Source organism: Ahaetulla prasina, chromosome 2, assembly GCF_028640845.1.
Source record: "Ahaetulla prasina isolate Xishuangbanna chromosome 2, ASM2864084v1, whole genome shotgun sequence".
Lineage (NCBI taxonomy): Eukaryota > Metazoa > Chordata > Lepidosauria > Squamata > Colubridae > Ahaetulla > Ahaetulla prasina.
The window spans coordinates 91,342,054-91,361,827 of record NC_080540.1 but is presented as its reverse complement, the minus strand read 5'-3'; the positions used below and the strand labels follow the sequence as shown (position 1 = coordinate 91,361,827).

The following is a 19,774-nucleotide window of genomic DNA, read 5'->3' as shown; positions in this document are numbered from 1 at the left end:
CTTATGGACTCATTGGATGGATCCCTTGAAATTTTTTTTTGTTGGAATGACAATTAAACACAACCAATGCTGTCTTGTGGTGCTGGTTTTGGAAGGCTTTCTGCATTATTGCAAACCACTTGTAGATATGCATACAAGTAATCAGACTTACTCCCATGGGACTTTTAGGGAAGCAATGGAGAAGACAGCTTCACTAAGAATGCAACAAATGAGAAACTGACAAATGTACTGGTTCCTCAGAATTCCTCTGTGGACAAGAAAAGGATCTGAGATCACTAACAAGTTCTCCAGATAGAAGCTCTTTACAAATAGACCATAAGACAGTGATCTTGAATGAATTTAGAACTCTGGAAGACAACGGATCAACATCTTTACCCAAACTGCAATTTGCACATTTATAGATAAAAGGTTTGCATATTTCCTTTATTGATCAGTTTTATCACGTCAAATGAATCTTCTTCAATCCCTAGAAAATGACAGTTTATGCAAGTTTAAATAAATAGCAAAAGGGCAATTAGAAGATTGATTCTGGGGAAAAAATAGACTAAGGATCCAGATGGATTTGAAAGACGATTAGGAAATTAATTACATGAATTCTTCCTATGGGAAAATGTCATTGTTCTGAATTTTATTTTTAAAAATGAACATTTTGAAATTAATTATAAAGGAAACTTCTCATGGGAAAATGCTATTGTTTAGGGGAAAACCATAAGATAGAACTATGAAGGTTGAACACTAAAGGGAAGCAGAAAGACCAAATATTATAATTAAAGAAGAACAAGAAGTAAATTTGACAAGACTAAAATAGAATGAAGCAAAATATTGTAGCTCTGGAAGAATTGAAGGCTATAAAGTTTTGAAGGATTTTCTGAAAGAGAAAAAGAAATCTAGGACATTATTTATCGGGATTAAAGACCAAAATTGAAAGAGAGTCTGGAGCCGAGAGAGACCACTGTTCCTCAGATAGCCGGCTGCGAATCCCTTCTTGTGAAGTGGGGCCATAAGAATCAGATGGGTCTGTTGATCGCGTACCTGGCTCCTTGCTACGTGACCACAGCCCTGCCTGAGCTGCTGGAGGTGCTAGCCGGGGTGGCAGTGGAGATCCCCAGACTCTTGGTCACGGGTGACTTCAACTTGCCATCGGCCGGCTTGTCGTCGACAGTGGTTCAGGAGTTCCAGGCTTCCATGACGGCCTTGGACCTGGTCCAAATAACTGATGGCCCCACCCACACGGGGGGATCCGCGCTGGACCTGATTTATATCTCTGGACAGTGGTTTAATGATCTGGTAGTAAGAGATTTAGTGACGTTACCGGTGTCATGGTCAGATCATTTTCTCCTCCGCCTAGACTTTCAGACCACTACTCACCACCGCAGGGAGACGGAACCAATACGTTGGTTCCGTCCCAGGCGCCTGATGGACCCTGAGAGGTTCCAGACGGAGCTTGGGCCGTTTCCTGAGGATCTTGCCCACGGCACGACTGAAGAACTAGTTGCGGCCTGGGAACAGGCCGTGGCTGGGGCTTTGGATCGTGTCGTGCCTTTGCGGCCTCTGACCCGGCGCAGATCTCAATTAGCTCCTTGGTTCTCTGAGGAGCTGAGAGAGATGAAACGCCGGAGAAGACGCCTAGAGAGTGTTTGGAGGTCCAGCCGTTCCGAAGCTGATCGGACACTAGTTAGGTCTTTTTCAAAGGCCTAGTGGCACTGAGGGTGACGAGGCGCTCCTACGCTTCCTCCCTCATTGCGTCGGCAGATAACCGCCCGGCCGCCCTGTTTCGGGTGACCCGTTCCCTCCTTCACCAGGGGGAGCGGGATGACCCCCTACAGGGACGTGCCGAGGAGTTTAACTGTTATCTATATGATAAAATCGCTCAGCTCCGGGATAGCTTGGACCAAGATTGCTGTCGTGTCCCACTCCTCCGCTGACGGCTGGGTCCGGGAAATCCGAATCAGGCGTGCCTCTGCAGCTCTGCCCAAAGTCCTAGCAAAGTCCTCAGAGCAGGCAGGAGACCAGTAAGTGACTTCAGCAAGATAAGTTTGACTTTTGCCTGACTCAGAGACTGCCAGAAAGTAGATCCTTTATATAGGCCATGGGGTGTGGCTCCATGACTCAGCACTCATTAAGGCCTGCCCCTCCCTTCCCTCTGTAGCCTCCGCCTCTCCAATCTTCTGATGCGAGGGTCACACCAATCAGCTGTTGGTAATAAACCCTCCTCAGGCTCACCTGCTGTGGAGGAGGGGGAGGGGTCTAGCTGCTCCGTTTGCCTGGGCATGGAGTCAGGGCTGGGGCAGGGAGATTCTCCTTCTGCAGTTTGTGTGGGCATGGAGCCAGGACTGGGACCGGGAGGCATACATTCCTCAGTGTGCGGGAGCAGGTAAGAAGGCCCCGGCTGCTCTGAGGGCGGGCAAGACACAACAATTGCGATGATCCGGATGAGATGACTGAGGCGCGTCTTGTTGATATCGTTTGGGATGAGTTCGATTCTGTGACTCCCGAGGACGTGGACAGGCTGCTGGGGAGGCTGCATGCCACTACATGTTTACTGGACCCGTGCCCCTCCTGGCTGGTGCTGGCCACTCAGGAGGTGACACGAGGCTGGCTCCAGGGGATTATAAATGCTTCTTTGATGGAGGGGATCTTCCCCGCCGCCTTGAAAGAGGCGGTGGTGAGACCCCTCCTCAAGAAGCCTTCCCTGGACCCAGCTATTTTGGGTAATTACCATCCAGTCTCCAACCTTCGCTTTATCGCGAAGGTTGTAGAGAGTGTGGTGGCATGGCAGTTTCCTCAGTACCTGGAGGAAGCTGTCTATCTAGACCCGTTCCAGTCCGGCTTCCGGCCCGGGCATAGCACGGAGACAGCTTTGGTCGCGTTGGTGGATGACCTCTGGAGGGCCAGGGACAGGGGTTGTTCCTCTGCCTTGGTCCTGTTAGATCTCTCATCGGCTTTTGATACCATTGACCATGGTATCTTGCTGCGCCGGTTGGAGGGGTTGGGAGTGGGGGGCACCGTTTATCGGTGGTTCTCCTCCTACCTCTCTGACCGGTCGCAGACGGTGTTGACAGGAGGGCAGAGATCGACCGCGAGGCACCTCACTTGTGGGGTGCCACAGGGGTCGATTCTCTCGCCTCTCCTGTTCAACATCTATATGAAGCCGTTGGGCGAGGTCATCAGTGGCTTTGGGGTGAGTTATCATCTGTACGCTGATGATACTCAGCTGTACTTTTCCACCCCAGGCCACCCCAGCGAAGCTGTCGAAGTGCTGTCCCGTTGTCTGGAGGCCGTACGGGTCTGGATGGGGAGAAACAGACTCAGACTCAATCCATCCAAGACGGAGTGGCTGTGGATGCCGGCATCTTGGTACAGTCAGCTGCAACCGCAGCTGACTGTTGGGGGCGAGTCACTGGCCCCAGCGGAGAGGGTGCGCAACTTGGGCGTTCTCCTGGATGGACGGCTGTCGTTTGAAGATCATGTGGCGGCCGTCTCCAGGAGAGCTTTTTACCAGGTCCGCCTGGTTCGCCAGTGGCGCCCCTTTCTGGACCGGGATGCCTTATGCACGGTCACTCATGCTCTCGTCACTTCTCGCCTGGATTATTGCAATGCTCTCTACATGGGGCTACCCCTGAAGTGCACTCGGAGACTTCAGCTAGTCCAGAATGCAGCTGCGCGGGTGATTGAGGGAGCACCACATTGTTCCCGGGTAACACCACTCCTGCGCAGTCTGCACTGGCTACCTGTGGTCTTTCGGGTGCGCTTCAAGGTTTTGGTTACCACCTTTAAAGCGCTCCATGGCTTAGGGCCCGGGTACTTACGGGACCGCCTGCTGTTACCCTATGCCTCCCATCGACCCGTACGCTCCCACAGAGAGGGTCTCCTCAGGGTGCCGTCCGCCAAGCAATGCCGGCTGGCGCCCCCCAGGGGAAGGGCCTTCTCTGTTGGAGCACCTACTCTCTGGAACGACCTTCCCCCCGGTTTGCGCCAAATATCTGACCTTCGGACCTTTCGTCGGGAATTAAAAACTCACTTATTCATTCAAGCGGGACTGGACTGATTTTGTAGACTTTTTAAATTTCTAAATTTTAATTTAAATTTTTATCTTTTGTAATTTTACATGGGGTATTTTAGGTTTGTCAAGTTGACGGTTTTAATTCAGCCACCATTGAATAAGTATTTTAAATTGATTTTTAACTTTGTATATTTATTGTTTTATCTTGGCTGAAAACCACCCTGAGTCCTTCGGGAGAAGGGCGGTATAAAAGTTTAATTAATAAATAAATAAATTAATAAAATAAATAAAATTGTTAAAATTAAAGGGAAGGAATATAAAGTTAGCTTATTTGATCAAGGTTAAAATGTATACATTATTTCTGGTAATCTTTAATGGATTTTTGCTGACCAGAATCAATATAAAGTTTAAAAAAGTAGTTTATAGATAAGAGATGAGATATGGGAAGAAGATATATTTTGTGCATGCTCACTGGTAATAAGTTACTGAACTTATTGTTGTTTGATAAAATGGGAACTCATTTCTTTGTATATTTCTTTTAGTTTTCTTTATTATATTTCTTTTTTTCCTTCTTTTCTATTTTTCTTTATGTTCTTTTCATGTTAATACTTTAAGTTGGCATTACTTTTTATCACTGTAAGTATAAACTTTAATAAAAATTACTATTATTCAAAGAAGACTTACTCTCACAAGCTGATAGAGTGAAACAAGATTATCTGCAAAGCAAACTGAATGGGAAAGGCAACCAGCAAGCTTTCAGCTCCATTCTTGCTTAACTTCCTTTACTTAAAGGAAAATCAATGGGATACATTCCAATTAAGTTCACTTATAGCATTGGTGCTATTTAACAATTAAGTGAGCATCACAAGATGCTTTTTCCATGTTTCATTCTATCTGTATTTGAATAGAATGATTCTCAAGTCCAATTCATACCAGACATAAACAAACAACATTCATCAATTTAAAACATAAGCCACTTCACTTTGAATTGATTTAAAGGCCACTCATTAGAGTGGCAGTAAAGTCTAAAAATTAGTTCATTACACTGAGTATCAATATATGCTATATGGAGTATAGTATAGTATATTCAAATCATCAAACTGTACCTGTTTTTGTTTGTTGTTTTCAAGATTACTATGTGAGGGGATTAAATACACCAGATTTCAGATAAGTAGATGCTATAGTTTGTTCAAAGTTTTATTGATAGAAATGATGAGAAAGGAAAAGTAGAACTTGCTTTGAATTTCAAATCAAGATTCAGATTTTACTTCAGTTTAGTTACCTGAGGTTTTTTTAAAAAATAGGGTGCAAACATTCCCCTTTTATTTCTTGTAAACAAATATGATGAAGCAATAAATGGCTCCAAAGTCATGGAAAGTGGCAGAGACTAAATACATAGGACAAATGAATATGGATCAAACAGCTGGTAAAACAGAAGGATTTTGTTGTTGTTGTTGTTGTTAAAATGGATATGCTGTCAACTCTTGGTGACTTACCAAGTACAGTTTTTTAATCAAAGTCAAATCAGCAATTAAGACACAATAAGTAAATAAATAAATATCCCATGCCAATGTCATTCCCCATATGCTCTTCTAACTTCTGGAAGAACATCACCAGGAGGGTAGACTAATTTTTTTCCCATTGAATTGTTGTTTAACTCTTGGAGAATGCATGAGAAGTTACTGCAATTTTCTTCTCAACGGTTTTCAGAAGTGGTTTGCCATTGCCTTCTTCCAAAGGCTGAGAGAGAGTAATTGGCTCAACCTCGCCCAGCTGGTTTTGTGCCTAAAATGGGACCAGAATTCACAGTCTCCTGGTTTCTAGCCTGAAACCTTAATCACTAAACCAAACTAGAGGGAGGTATTTTGCATTTTTAAGAGAGAAAAAAACCCTCAAAGCTATATAGCAATAGCACTTAGACTTATATACCACTTCATAGTATTTTACAGCCCCCTCCAGGTGATTTACAGAGTCAGCATCTTGCCCCCAAAATCTGGGTCCTCATTTTACTAACCTCAAAAGGATGGAAGGTTGAGTCAACCTTGAGCCAATCAGAATCAAACTGCTGGCAGTCGGCAGCATTAACCTGCAATATTGCATTCTAACCACTGCACCACCATGGCTCTACAGCCTCTTATGTCCAATAGCTTTCTTTCTTTCTTTATTTAATTTGTTTGTTTGTTTATCTGCAGCCTTTTTTGATATGATAGTTGTAATGTATTTGAATTTAAGGAGGGAAATTTGGGCGGGAAAATGCACGTTGCTGATTGGCTGGTGCCTCAGTCAAATTACTATTTAAAGAGGGGTTTTGCCTGTTGGTTTTTGCTGGGGATCACAATAAACTAAAGAACTGTTGTCACTTGCATCGTCTCCTGCCTCTTCATTGCCCAAGCTTAACATTGGAGACGAGGATGGGATATTGAAGGCAGTGAGACTAGGAAAAGAGCTGAAGGAGCAACTTAGTTTCAAACCCAGCCAGTAGCAAGAGCGGATACATAGCAATGTCTAGCTATACGCCGCCAGCACCATTCGACCCAGCCAAGGAGAAATGGGGGTCATACATGGCTCACTTCGAGTGTTTCCTCGAAGCTAACGAACTGCAAGGAGTATCGGATAATCGGAAGCGGGCTACTTCCTGAGTCACTGCGGACCAGAAGTCTTCGATACCGCCGAATCGCTATCGGAACCAATGCCTGTACAGTCGGTACCATGGCCAGTGCTACAGACAACACTACGAGCACACTACGCCCCAGTACCATCGAAGTTCGTGCAACGCTTCGAGCTAAGGCAAAGAGTTCAGCGAGAGGTGTGAACATTGATAAGTGTGTACATAGCCGCGTTATTAAAAGCCGCGACCCACTGTGAGTATAGAGACTTGGAGGACACTTTATTAGAACAACTCATTTGTGGGGTCAGGGACATCCGACTACAGAGGTGGCTGCTCTCGAAAAGCAACCTAACCCTAGCGATAGCACTGGACGAGGCACGGGCGCACGAGATGTCCACCAAAGCGGCGGAAACCTTACAGAAGCCGAACACGCCAAATTCTGCGGCAAAAGCAACACCAGTCCACAGCGAAGAAATCCAGGCCAAATCAGACGCTGAAGAAGAGGAAGAGGTTTTCCACACCGGGAGGCCGGAGAGAGGCGACCGTGACGAGTGCGTGAGTTGTGGGGGCCAACACCAACGACAGAATTGCAGGTTCAAAGACGCAATTTGTCGGTGGTGCGAAAAGAAAGGACACATAGCTCAGGCTTGCCGAGCCCCCCAACCTTCCAGCCAAAAATTCAAACTGGCCAATAACAGGGCGCCGTTTCCGCGAGGCGGCCAGGGATTGGCCAGTTCAAAAAAGGCGCGAAGATGAATCATACCACGGTGCGAGTGGGCCACGCATCAACACGGCTAGAAAAGAAAATATTCACCAAGACCTACATCGAAGGAGTGCAGTGTAAAATGGAGGTGGATACCGGCTCATCAATCACGATTATGTCTTGGGACACAATCGCAAGGGACCTGCCAGAAGTCGCGAAACGCCAGTTGCAACCCCAAAAGCTGAGAATGCAAGACTACCAGGGAAACCGAATCCCTGTTCGAGGAGTCACGTTGGTCAGAGTGAGATATGGACAATTCAAGAAAACCCTGCCGATCACAATCGTAGATGGAAACCTGCCCAGTTTATTAGGTTTGGACTGGTTCCGAGCCTTGGGCATGGGCATAACCGGGGTTCACAGAAGTGGAGTCAACTTGAAGGACGAATTGCTGATGGAATTCGAGGACGTTTTTCAAGACAGCCTGGGCAAGTACGTGGGGACCCCCATTTCATTCAATTTGGACCCCCAGGTGGCTCCCATTAGGTTAAAAGCTAGAAGGGTCCCGTTCGCTCTCAAACCCAAGATTGACAGGGAACTAGACAAATTAGTAAACCAGGGAATATTAGTCCCCGTCGACCATGCAAAATGGTAGACACCAATAGTGACCCCAGTCAAACCGGACGGATCAGTCCGTATCTGTGCTGACTATAAGGCAACGCTTAGAAGCATTGCAAAAGAGTGCGTACCCCGTCCCCATAGTGCAACATTTGTTGCACTCGTTAGGGCAGGGACAGGTCTTTGCCAAACTGGACCTGGCTCAAGCCTACCAACAACTACCAGTTGACAATGAAACGGTTGAAGCACAGATGATTGTCACACACCGGGGCGCTTTTAAATGCACTCGACTTCAGTTCGGAGTTAGTGTAGCCTCCGGGTTATTCCAAAACCTAATGGAATGGCTCCTACAGGGTCTACCAGGATTAGTTCCATATTTCGACGATGTCCTGATATCAGCAGAAAACTTGGAAGAATTAGGGGTCAAATTGCGGAAGGTTTTGGGCATTTTCAGGTCTGCAGGGCTTAAAGTTAAACTCAACAAATGTCAGATAGGAGTTGAATCGGTAGAATTCTTGGGTTACCGGATAGATAAGGAAGGCATCCACCCAACTGAGAGCAAAGTGCGAGCCATTAGAAAGGCCCCACCCCCAAAAAACAAAACAAAATTACAAGCATTTTTGGGGCTTGTAACCTTCTATGCGGTATTTTTAAAAAATAAGGCAACGGTAGCCGAACCGCTAAATAAACTGCTAGCGAAAAAATCTGTATGGACTTGGGGTAGGGTTAAGGCTAAGGCATTTGAAGGCGTTAAGAAACTGTTGTCCAGCGATAGCCTTTTAATTCAGTACAATGGGACGTTGCCCTAGTACTAGTTTGTGATGCATCACCCTACGGGGTCGGGGCTGTCCTCAGCCACAAGTTACCGAACGGTTCGGAAGCCCCTATCGCATATTTTTCCCGCACGATGTCCGCAACAGAAAGGAAATATAGCCAACTAGACTGGGAAGCCCTGGCTATAGTTTCTGGGGTTAAAAAATTCCACGAGTACCTGTTTGGGCGGTGATTTGAAATAGTCACAGACCACAGACCTTTATTGGGACTCTTGGCGGGGGTCCGTCCAACACCGGTTGCATTATCACCCAGGCTGACCCGTTGGACTATTTTCCTGGCAGCATATTCGTACCAACTGTCTCACAGACCGGGCAAGGATTTGGGACATGCGGACGCTTTAAGTAGATACCCATTGCCAGAGACTATTGAAGACCCGACCCCAGGGACACCTGTCTTGTTAATTGACTCTTTGGACTCTGGCCCAGTCACATCCACGGAAGTGACTAGGGCCTCTTACAAAGATATTATTGTAAGGACTGTGATCGGTTAGGTGCAGAGGGGATGGCCCACTGCACCGGGGGATCGTTTCAAAGAGTTTACAAAGAAGCATTCGGAACTGTCGGTACAAGGGGGTTGTCTATTATGGGGGGATAGAGTGGTTATTCCGGAGAAATTACGAGAACATGTGTTGGAGCTATTGCATGTGGGCCACCCAGGGATCGTGAGGATGAAAAGCCTAGCGAGAAGTTATGTGTGGTGGCCACAAATGGATAAAGACATTAGCGACCGGGTAGGGAAATGCCAAGCTTGTCAGGAATCAAGGCCACTACCCCCAACAGCCCCCATCAGGGAGTGGGAGAAACCCCAGGGTCCTTGGTCCAGGATCCACATAGATTTTGCCGGGCCGTTCCATGGACAGACCTTCTTAATTGTGGTAGATGCCTACTCGAAGTGGTTAGAGATTGTACTCATGAAAACCACAACAGCGGAAGCTGTAATCACAGTCTTGAGGCATCTATTTGTGACACACGGGTTACCCAACACTCTAGTGTCCGATAACGGCCCACAATTCACGGCCACCCAGTTTGAGGGGTATTTGGCAGGAGAGGGCATCTGACATGTCCTCTCGGCACCTTTCCACCCGGCGACGAACGGACTTGCAGAATGTTTTGTACGCAGCGCCAAGGAAGCGCTATCTAGAATTAGCCCAGGAGATTGGCAATCCAAAATTGATACCTTCCTGGCAGTTCAACATAGAACGCCCTGTGTGACCACCGGCCGCAACCCATCAGAGTTATTAATGGGTAGAAGACTCCGGTGCCCCCTAGATCCGTTAAACCCAACATACTCCCCTGATGGGTACCAAAGCATGAAAGGAAAAACAAAACAATGACAACAGGTGACCCAGTATGGGCACATAACTATAGTGAGGGCCCAGTGTGGCTTAGGGGAACAATTGTAGGAGTGACGGGCCCAAAGTCATACTTAGTGGACATGGGGGATGGCCGAGTGTGGAGACGCCACATAGATCAAGTACGAAAACGAATACAAAACGATCCAGAAACCAAACAGCCAGACCCTGACTACCAAATATTTGAACCAACAGCTAGCTCAACCCCGAGGCGGTCGGAGGACTTAGCTGAGTTTGAAGAAGTCCAGCGACGCCAACCAGTTCCTCCAGAGGACAGCAGGGACGACTCTGCAAATAATCCAAGGCCGGAGGGCCCAGAGGAGGAGCTGGGAGGAACAAACTGTCCCTCCGACCATCTCGACTCATTCCCAGGGAATGAATTGCGCAGGTCAGAAAGAGTTAGGAGACGCCCTGTCTACCTGCGTGACTACGTGGAGAGATAACATGCAAATGTCATGCAAAAATTATGTTAATATGGTAAAATGTGTTCTGGGAGGGGAGGAGTGTAATGTATTTGAATTTAAGGAGGGAAATTTGGGCGGGAAAATGCACGTTGCTGATTGGCTGGTGCCTCAGCCAAATTACTATTTAAAGAGGGGTTTTGCCTGTTGGTTTTTGCTGGGGATCACAATAAACTAAAGAGCTGTTGTCACTTGCATCGTCTCCTGCCTCTTCATTGCCCAAGCTTAACAATAGTCTTGGGAATCCTTTTTAATTCTTTATGACTCCATAAAATTGCATTATTTACTTATTTTATTATTCAGCCATATCAAATTCTTAGTCTTCTTTCAAGAAAATTTTCTTCCTAAGGCAGCTTACAAAGACAGTGTTTACCTGTGTTCTTCCCTCAAAACTCCTTCACAAAAGAAGACCAACCTCAGAGCCCAACCCAGAGTTTATAGGCCCTAACAACCCTGAATGTGATAACATACACGTCACATGATCCACAATTACATGCTACACGGCACCACCTTTAGTCCCAGTGCTTTTGTGATACTTTGGATATTAAAGACAAAAAGTGCTTTAGAACCTGCCAGGCTGTTCCCATAGCCCATCTGCAATTCCTTAAAGTAGCTGCATCTTTTTCTGGAATCACACATCTTTCTTCCCCAGCTGAATCACAAGTCTAGGAAAAAGATGTGTTTTGATTTAAGGGGTTGCAGACAGTCACCATGCACTATGCACGCATGCACAAGCATGCATGGGTGCAAACACACACACCAGGTACTCCAGAGCATCTATTTTGTCTTCGAATCTGAAATGCTGCACAGCCATAGAATATAGCAAAATGAACTTCCAGTCTCAAGGACATTGTCAAGAGAACCAAGTGTCCCTTGAGAATACAATAGTTGCGTGTTCATTCTTGATGTCAGTTTTCCTCAGCTTGGTGCTCTGATGGAAGTTTTGGATGAAAACTTCCATAATACTGCCTGGGGAGGATGAGAATTATAGCCAATTACACCAGAGACAAATTTCTCTAAAGGATAAAGCCCCCAATATTTCTCTGTTGTCTTATAAGTCTGTACTCTGCACCTACACACGCACCAAACCCCTCCCCCCCCATGATTGGATAATGAACCAATCTGACATGGTTGATTAATGCCATCAGCACATAGAAAGAGTAGGGGTATGAGTTCAAGTCCAGGTAGAGCCATCTTGTTGGACGTCACCAAGACCAAGACCTCCATCTAGGATAGTGAATAGTGCTGATGCTTGCCAGAAATTGGGTTAACAACCACACAAAAATGCAGAAAAATAGCAATAGATGAAATGGTATCCAAAATTTTGCCTATTAAATACTTGTAAGCCAAGCTACTATTAAAGGTATTGGAATATTGCCCAAAAAAGAGAAAGTTGGCAACTACATCTTGCTTCTTATTTTTTAATCAGAATCTGGACAGAATTCAGACAACAGAAAGGTCACGATCTAAGCTGAAATCCATTTATCTTATAAATGCTACCAGCTGTATGTTAGCAAGCTGTTTTCTCTCTCAAACAATATAAATAAGATGATGCTGGATATAATTAGATGTTCATCCCCGAAAGGAGAACTAAGCAAAGTTACTTCAGCAAAGCAGTTAGACTTTAAAATATAGTATTTAAGAGACATAGTTTGACTTTTCTTGCTATGGTCTGGAGTGAAATACTGAATTAGAGATAGACAATAGATGGTTGATAGTTTAGATAGATAGATAGACAGACAGACAGACAGACAGACAGACAGACAGATAGATGATAGATAGATAGATAAATAGATAGATGATAGATAGATAGATAGATAGATAGATAGATAGATAGATAGATAGATGATGATAGATAGATAGATAGATAGATAGATAGATAGATAGATAGATAGATAGATAGATAGATTGATAGAATAATAGATATATCCAGATGAAGAACTCTTAAAATAAGCACCTTGTTAGGTGTTTACCCTGAAAATCACAATGACCCTTCTATCATTCAGATTATCCTATTAAGATGAGCTTTCCTTGTCCTAGAGCTCATTCCCAAAGTGCTGGACTACAGCTCTTATCATCCCCTTCACCCCTGCGTGGCTGGGGTGATGGGAGTGCATTCAGAGTTAAGGCAGTTGGCATAGATACGAGAAGTGGAGCTTCATAAGTGGGACACATTTTCTCAAAAATTTCTCCCAAAATTCTGAGCACATTTCATTCCCAGCAACAGGTAGTTTTGAATACCATCTCTTTTTGAAAACCCATCTAAGTCTCCAGATGCTCTTCTAAACAGAAGGTGGCTAAGATCCTATGAAGAAAGGAAGCATGCAGGTGATAGCATTAGGTCACTGTTTTTGATGTAGGTCACTATTTTTCAATGCGCTGAAAAGCTTCCAGAGGGCGATCGAGACTTTCATGTTGATAATTAGTGATTTGTCGCAGCGGTTACGTGCCAGGTCAGGGTGAATCTGCTTCTCCACTCTTTATACAAGAGGCTCACTGGTTCATCATACTTGGCATCATGTAAGGCAGTGGTAGTCAACTTGGTCCCTACCACTCATTAGTGGGCGTTCCAGCTTTCATGGTGGGTGGTAGGGGTTTTGTCCGATACTGAAGCACTTTCCTTTTTTTTAATTTAATTGACTTTTTTTAAAATTTTCATAGCATTATTTAAAAACATTTTCATTAGGTTTTCATAAAATTCCCCGTGACAATTTAAATTTCTGAAAATATACTATTTGTATCGCCTGCTCATAAGTTTAGTTCACATTACGTAAGTGAAACTAAATGGCGCTATAGTGCGACCGCAAACAAAAGAGCCTCGTCCCCGAATAGCTTGCGCATCTGCCTACACACCACCCAGTTGTAACAGACAAGCAAAGCTGGTAGCCGGCGCCCCCCCCATACCCAATCCACGATGCGCGAGAGGCATGTGCAGACGATGATACACAACGCATTATTGTGGAACCGGTGGGTGGTTAGAAAATTTTACAATTAACAGAGATACAAAAGTGGGCAGTAGGTATAAAAAGGTTGACTACCCCTGAGGTAAGGGAACGTTTCCTTATTTGATTTCACAATTAACATAGCAAATTAGGTGTGATTTGCTGCTGTCCTTTTTAAATGCTGAAAATGCAAACTTTCCCCATGGGGAAATGATAATATAAAAGAGAAAGAAAGAGGAGGGGAGAGGAGGAGAGAGAGAGAGAACAGGAAGGAAGGAAGGAGGAAGGAAGGAAGGAAGGAAGGAAGGAAGGAAGGAAGGAAGGAAGGAAGGAAGGAAAAGAAAGAAAGAAGGAAGGAAGGAAGGAAGGAAGGAAAGAAAGAAAGAAAGAAAGAAAGAAAGAAAGAAAGAAAGAAAGAAAGAAAGAAAGAAAGAAAGAAAGAGAAATAGACTTACCAGCCCATCACAATTGCTGATCGCAACAGAAGCGTTAGGCAAGTCCGTGATATGCCCCACATAGAGGCAATCCCCATGAAGCGGTTCAGTGTAGGTGATGTTTGAATCCTCCTGCCATTCCACAGTTGCTCCAGGAGCCACCAGCTGGGAATTTGGCCTTAATCTAAAGTGGAATTCTTGTCCAAAAACAGTGACATTGTAAAAAATTTCCTCGCCTGCAGCATCCCGAGGAAGATCCCCGGTATCTCTTGGGAAACGCCTCTTTAATGCTCCCGACACGACTTTGGAGACGAACCTGCCTTTTGAGTCTGTGCTAGTTGGGATGACCAGCCTGTATTCCTCTAGATTTCCCAAAATAGAATCTAGAGAGAGAGAAAAAACAATGAGTAATAAGACTCGGGCTGAATACCTCTCTCCTAGGGCTACCATTGGCCCCGGTCATCTATTTCATTGGTCCGTGGGGTTAAGGAAGGGAAAATACTAAGGCAGATGCATCATGCCTTATTTTTCCAGTTGTTTTATTAAGAAAGCCCAGATGGCAGGCATGGCAAGTATTTAGGGATGGACAGGGATCAAGATGCTGCCCCAACCCCAATGAAGACTATTGCTAACATAGTGTAAGCCGCCCTGAGTCTTCGGAGAAGGGCGGGATATAAATGCAAAAAAAAAAAATTAAAAAAACTGCAACTGAGCAATAGGGACTAGAAACATCACACAGCTGAATAAATCCGTCTTAAGCGGTGAAGCTTCTGAAAGCCATCTGCTTGAGGATATTTGGGGGGAGGGGAAACACCTCGCATCAACTTCCAAACTCTGCCACCAGCCAGACTCTTCAAACTTTTGATCATTCCCGAACGTGAAGGATGGGGATGTCGATGGAAAAGTTTTTGGGTTGTTTTTTTTAAGAAAGAAGAAAAGAACTGTCTACTACGTTGACTTCGCTTCCTTCCAGCAATACAGACGGAAGGAAAACTTAGTCCCTGCCAGGTGGTTTTGTTGGACGCAGGCGATTCGACAGGCGTCTCTTGCCCCGCGCGTCCGAGTTCAACCGAGGTCCCAGCCTCCCCGATTTGCAGCTGAAAGGCACCCCGCCAGCTCAGCAGGATCGAAGAAGGTACACTCCCCACCCACGCACCCACCCCCCTCGGGAAAACAACGCCACACGTGGCGGCGGGGAGGACGCCCCGGCCCTTGGACCAAGCGTGGCGCGGAGAAGTCTAGCGGGCAAAAAGTCCTCCGCTCGTGGGTGAAGTTAAGACAGGCAGCCTCAAGGGGAGGCGGTGCAAAGAAGGGGCGACTGGTTAATCCCAGCCGGCCGGCTAGGGGCAATTTAAGATGAAGGAACCCGGCAGCCCATTTACCTTTCTGCCCGGGACTCTGCGGGGCCCCAGGGGCCAAAAGGAGCATCCAGCAAGCGAGAAGAAGCAAAGCGATCCCGGCCAGAGGAGCCATGGCAGGCGTAACTCAGCCCAACCCCAGCCTTCAACTTCGCTGTCAGGGGGCTCCGGCCACATTGAAGGCAGCCGGCACCGCCCTCTAGCCCACCACCAGGCAACCTCAGCCCCGCGGCTCCTTGCCGTGGCTCATCCGCTCCTCTCCAGCGCTCAGCCTCGACGAAGGCAACAGAGACACCGGCAGGCGGCTTGCTGGAAAGCACGGGGCGTGCAAGGAGGGAAGTCCGCCTGATTGACAGAACTGCCGCCGCCGCTGCAGCTGCTGCCACCGCTGCCTGCGAGCCTGCCACGGCCTCGCCTCACCCGGCCCGGCCCGGCTTGGCTTGGCTTGGCTTGGCGGCGGCTCTCCCTGGAACTCTCGCAGCCTCCTCCTGCTGCTGGCCGAGAGAAAAACTCTGCAGCCTCCTCCGGTTACGGGACACTTTTTCCCCAGCCCAGCTAAGAGGCGGTTCCTGAGGGATTCTGAGCATTTCCCTCCACCCAACGCTCAAAATCCTCCTCTTCTTAGAAAGAGAACCAGAAGGGAAGATCGCACCAGACAGAAGCCCCCAGATGCTTGGTCGGGGATCTTCTGCAAAAAAAAAAAAGATTTCTTACCGTATCTTGAACTCTCCTAACTTAGGGAGGGGAGTGGTCGTCTGATTTTATCCCCCCTCCACCTCCCGAAGTCTAATTAGAGATGGCTTTTGCTTTCTGTGTGTGCTAGCACTTCCCGATATTTATTTATTTATTTATTTATTTTGTCACAACATTATATATCAGCATCACATAAAAAGATTACATAGTACATAAACATATATATGAGGTAATATAAGGAAGTATAAGCATATATATATGGTATCCACTCCAGAAAGGTAGAATCGGATCCTTCCGGATCAAAATGTAATTGCTAGATTATACTTAAGCCTCCCCTCTGGCTGCACGAAAAATTCCTGGATTTTTCTCATCTTGGTTATCATGAAATCTAGATGGAAATGTTATCATATCCTAAAGACTTTTGCATCCTTGCCCTATATTTGACTCCACTCCTTGTTTTAGTTTAACAACTCAAAAATGCATTTATTAAAAAAAGAAATTCACTTCCAGCAAGTAAATAACCCTATTAATTTTTAATATGATATTGTTACATCTAACAATTATATGTAATTCTTAACTGTGGTTAAGGATAGTTAAGATGGTTAAGGAATTGGACTACGATTGGGAAGATACAGATTCAAATCTATCCTCAGGGAAGATTCAGGTTCAAATCTATCCCACAGGGATAGTTCGGGTGACTTTAGGACAGTCACTCTTGATCTAAACTACTTCACAGTGTTGTTGTGAAATAAATTGGAGGAAGGAATCCTATATACATATGTGTATTCCACTTTTGCTTCTACGTAGACCAAAGGTGAGATATGAATCTTTTAAATAAATCTACCTTGATTGCCCCCCCATTCCAAATGGTTTACATAAATACAATAAAATAATAAAGCACACGCAGATCATTAAAATGTAAATAACAGCCATTAAAACCTTTTAAGTGGAAAAATGACCTGTGACATATGACACTACTTTTGTCCGTATGAATTGAGATGGGTATGGTGGCCCTAAGAGTTCTGGAAAGAAACCTATTTCCATATCCATCCCTACTTGATATAACAGAGGGAAGAAAACCTGAGACTAGCCTTGTGGGCCAATGGAACAGGATGGGGTAGTTTCTTTCTGGAGAAAACAGTCCACAAGTATCCAGGATGCATGCCGTGTAGGTTTGGATTGTTCCTAGGAAAATACTGACAGTCAACATGGTACCCATAATATTGGCTTTCACATGCCAACGTGCAGGGTGCTACATTTTGCACAAGCAAAAGTGTCCAAATTGACTTCTAGAGTAGCAAGTAGAGAACACATTGCCATGATTCAGTCAGGAAGCAATAAGGGCATGAGTTAAGGCTACTGAGACCTCCTACTTTAAACATGACTCATTCTGCTAGACTAACTGAAGCTGGTTGAAGGCCCCTGACATAGACTCCACCTGCTACTCTTGCAATAGCCATGAGTCCAGGAGAACCCCTATGTCACAAACCTACTACTTCAAGGATAGTGTCACCCTGTTCAAAGCTAGCAAAGAACCATCCAAAAACCTAAAACACTTCAAATAAACAGCTCATACTGGAATGCAACTTCAGCTTGATTCATCTCATCCAGATCTCTGGATGAGATGCACTGAGACAAGACATACTGCACTTTCAGTCTGCTCTGAGGTGAAGATATATAATTGGGTATCGTATCGATATTAATATCACCAAACAGACGGGTGGACTCTTCCAGCCTGTCATAAAATTGTTAAATACCATGGGGGGAGAGCATCAAGACTTGCCCTGCCCTGCCATGGAGAGTCATAGGGCTCAAACACATCCCATGCTAATATTAATTGAAAATAGGATAAAGTGGGCATGGTGAAGTAGAGTACTTCAGACAGTCTGATGATTAAGGCACTAGGCTAGAACTAGGGAACTGGGAGTTCTAGTCCCACCATAAACATGAAAGCTGGCTGGGTGACTTTGGGCCAGTCACTTTCTCTCAGCCCAACCAATTTTACAGGATTATTGTTGTGGGGGAAATGGGAGGAGAAAGGAGCATTAGGTACATTTGCTGCCTTGAGTCATTTATGAAAATAATAAGGGTGGGAAATAAGTAAATACCATGGTTGATGGTATCAAACACTGCTGAGAAATCTGAAAGAACCAGGAGGGTCTTGCTCCTTCCTAGCAGGTTCCAGTGGAAATAATCAACAACAATGATCAATGCAGTTTTCATTCCACATCCTAACCCAGAATTCTAATTACCGATGATCCATTTTCTCCAGAATCCTCAACTACAATCTAATTATCTTCTCCTGCTGGACAGAGGAACTTTGTGAATGAAAATGTTTGTTTGGCAGCACAGCCATATCAGTTTCAATAACTGAGATAAATGGGGAGGGGGGAGAAGAAGGCATAATAAATTACAAGCAGAAAGTAAAGGAAAAGGACACAAGAGGGTAGAGAGTTAAGTAGGGTAAGACTTGATTTCTTATATTTCTTATACTATACATACGTAGAAAAATACTCTGTTTTGATAAATAGTACTTTAGCTTGTTCAGTAAAGTAAAGGTTAAGGTTCCCCTCACACATACGTGCTAGTCGTTGCCGACTCTAGGGGGCAGTGCTCATCTCCATTTTAAAGCCAAAGAGCCAGCGCTGTCCAAAGACATTTCCGTGGTCATGTGGCCGGCATGACTCAACGCCAAAGGCGCACAGAATGCTGTTACCTTCCCACCAAAGGTGGTCCCTATTTTTTCTACTTGCATTTTTATGCGTTTTTGAAACTGCTAGGTTGGCAGCAGCTGGGACTAGTAACGGGAGCTCACCCCGTTACACGGTAGCACTAGGGATTCGAACCGCCAAACTGCCAACCTGTCGATCGACAAGCTCAGCTGTCTTACCCCTGAGCAGCTAAATTTAAAACTTCCTTAACTTTAAATTGCTGTCTAAAAAAATAAAATAAAACTACTTAAAAAACCCCCAATTAACTATTTTTTTAAAGCTCCCCCCCACCCCGGTTACTTAACCAATTGGAGGCAGGCAGATTGAGTTGCTAGCTGATGCAATTGATTGCAGCAGCCGAAGCAAGGCTTTGCAAGCCCAAAAGAAGGCAAGTAGGCAAGTGGGGACCGGGCAATTGGATGGGCATGGGTGGGAGGGGAAGGATTTTTGCTACCAATTCTCCGAACTATCTGCCCCCAGCGCTACCGGATCGCCCAATCCGGTCCAAATCGGGAGCTTTTCACCCCTGGAGGGAATGGAGATTTTACAGTATTCTTCCCCTGCCACCCACCAAGCCATGCCCACCAAGCCATGCCACGCCCACCAAACCACACCCACAGAACCAGTAGTAAAAAAAAATTAAATCCCACCACTGTTCTCTGTGGTCAGGTGTAGCCAATACTGATAGGAAGGAAGCGTTCAAATCTGAAATATTCAGCATTCTCTGCCTTTCCACCCCTTCTTTATGCAGCTCTCTACTACTAGAAATAATTTTAAAAATTGAATTTTGAAAAGCTAAAAAGCAAAGAAATAAATCATTTGCTATTCTCTTTACCTTAGTATTTCCAAGCTCTTTGCCCTTTGAATCTCCTCTTTCCCCTTTTATATGAGCAATGCACAACATCAGTGAAAAATATCCATGGTTGAGGTGATTCTGCAAAACTTCCAGTCCTAAAGGAACAATGAAAGCACAGTAATAGTCCAGTCCTATCGCCCCAGTGAATTTCATAGGGACATACTCTGTTATAGAGAGTTTTCAAATAGTTTCAGATGAAATTAAT

At 45.3% G+C, this 19,774-nt stretch overlaps 1 protein-coding gene across 2 annotated transcripts in view; it reads right to left on the bottom strand.

The window, feature by feature from the left end:
* The window catches only part of ADAMTS2 (ADAM metallopeptidase with thrombospondin type 1 motif 2), a 347,966-nt gene extending 332,102 nt beyond the window's left edge, over positions 1–15,864 (bottom strand). For both annotated transcript variants that reach the window (XM_058173814.1, XM_058173815.1), the window contains exons 1-2: positions 15,334–15,864; positions 13,973–14,334 (exon numbers count right to left, since the gene is read on the bottom strand). In XM_058173814.1, coding sequence (XP_058029797.1) covers positions 13,973–14,334; positions 15,334–15,424 — 453 coding nt within the window. In that variant the 5' untranslated portion in view covers positions 15,425–15,864. The remainder of the gene's footprint in view (positions 1–13,972; positions 14,335–15,333) is intronic.
* Positions 15,865–19,774: the final 3,910 nt, after the last annotated feature.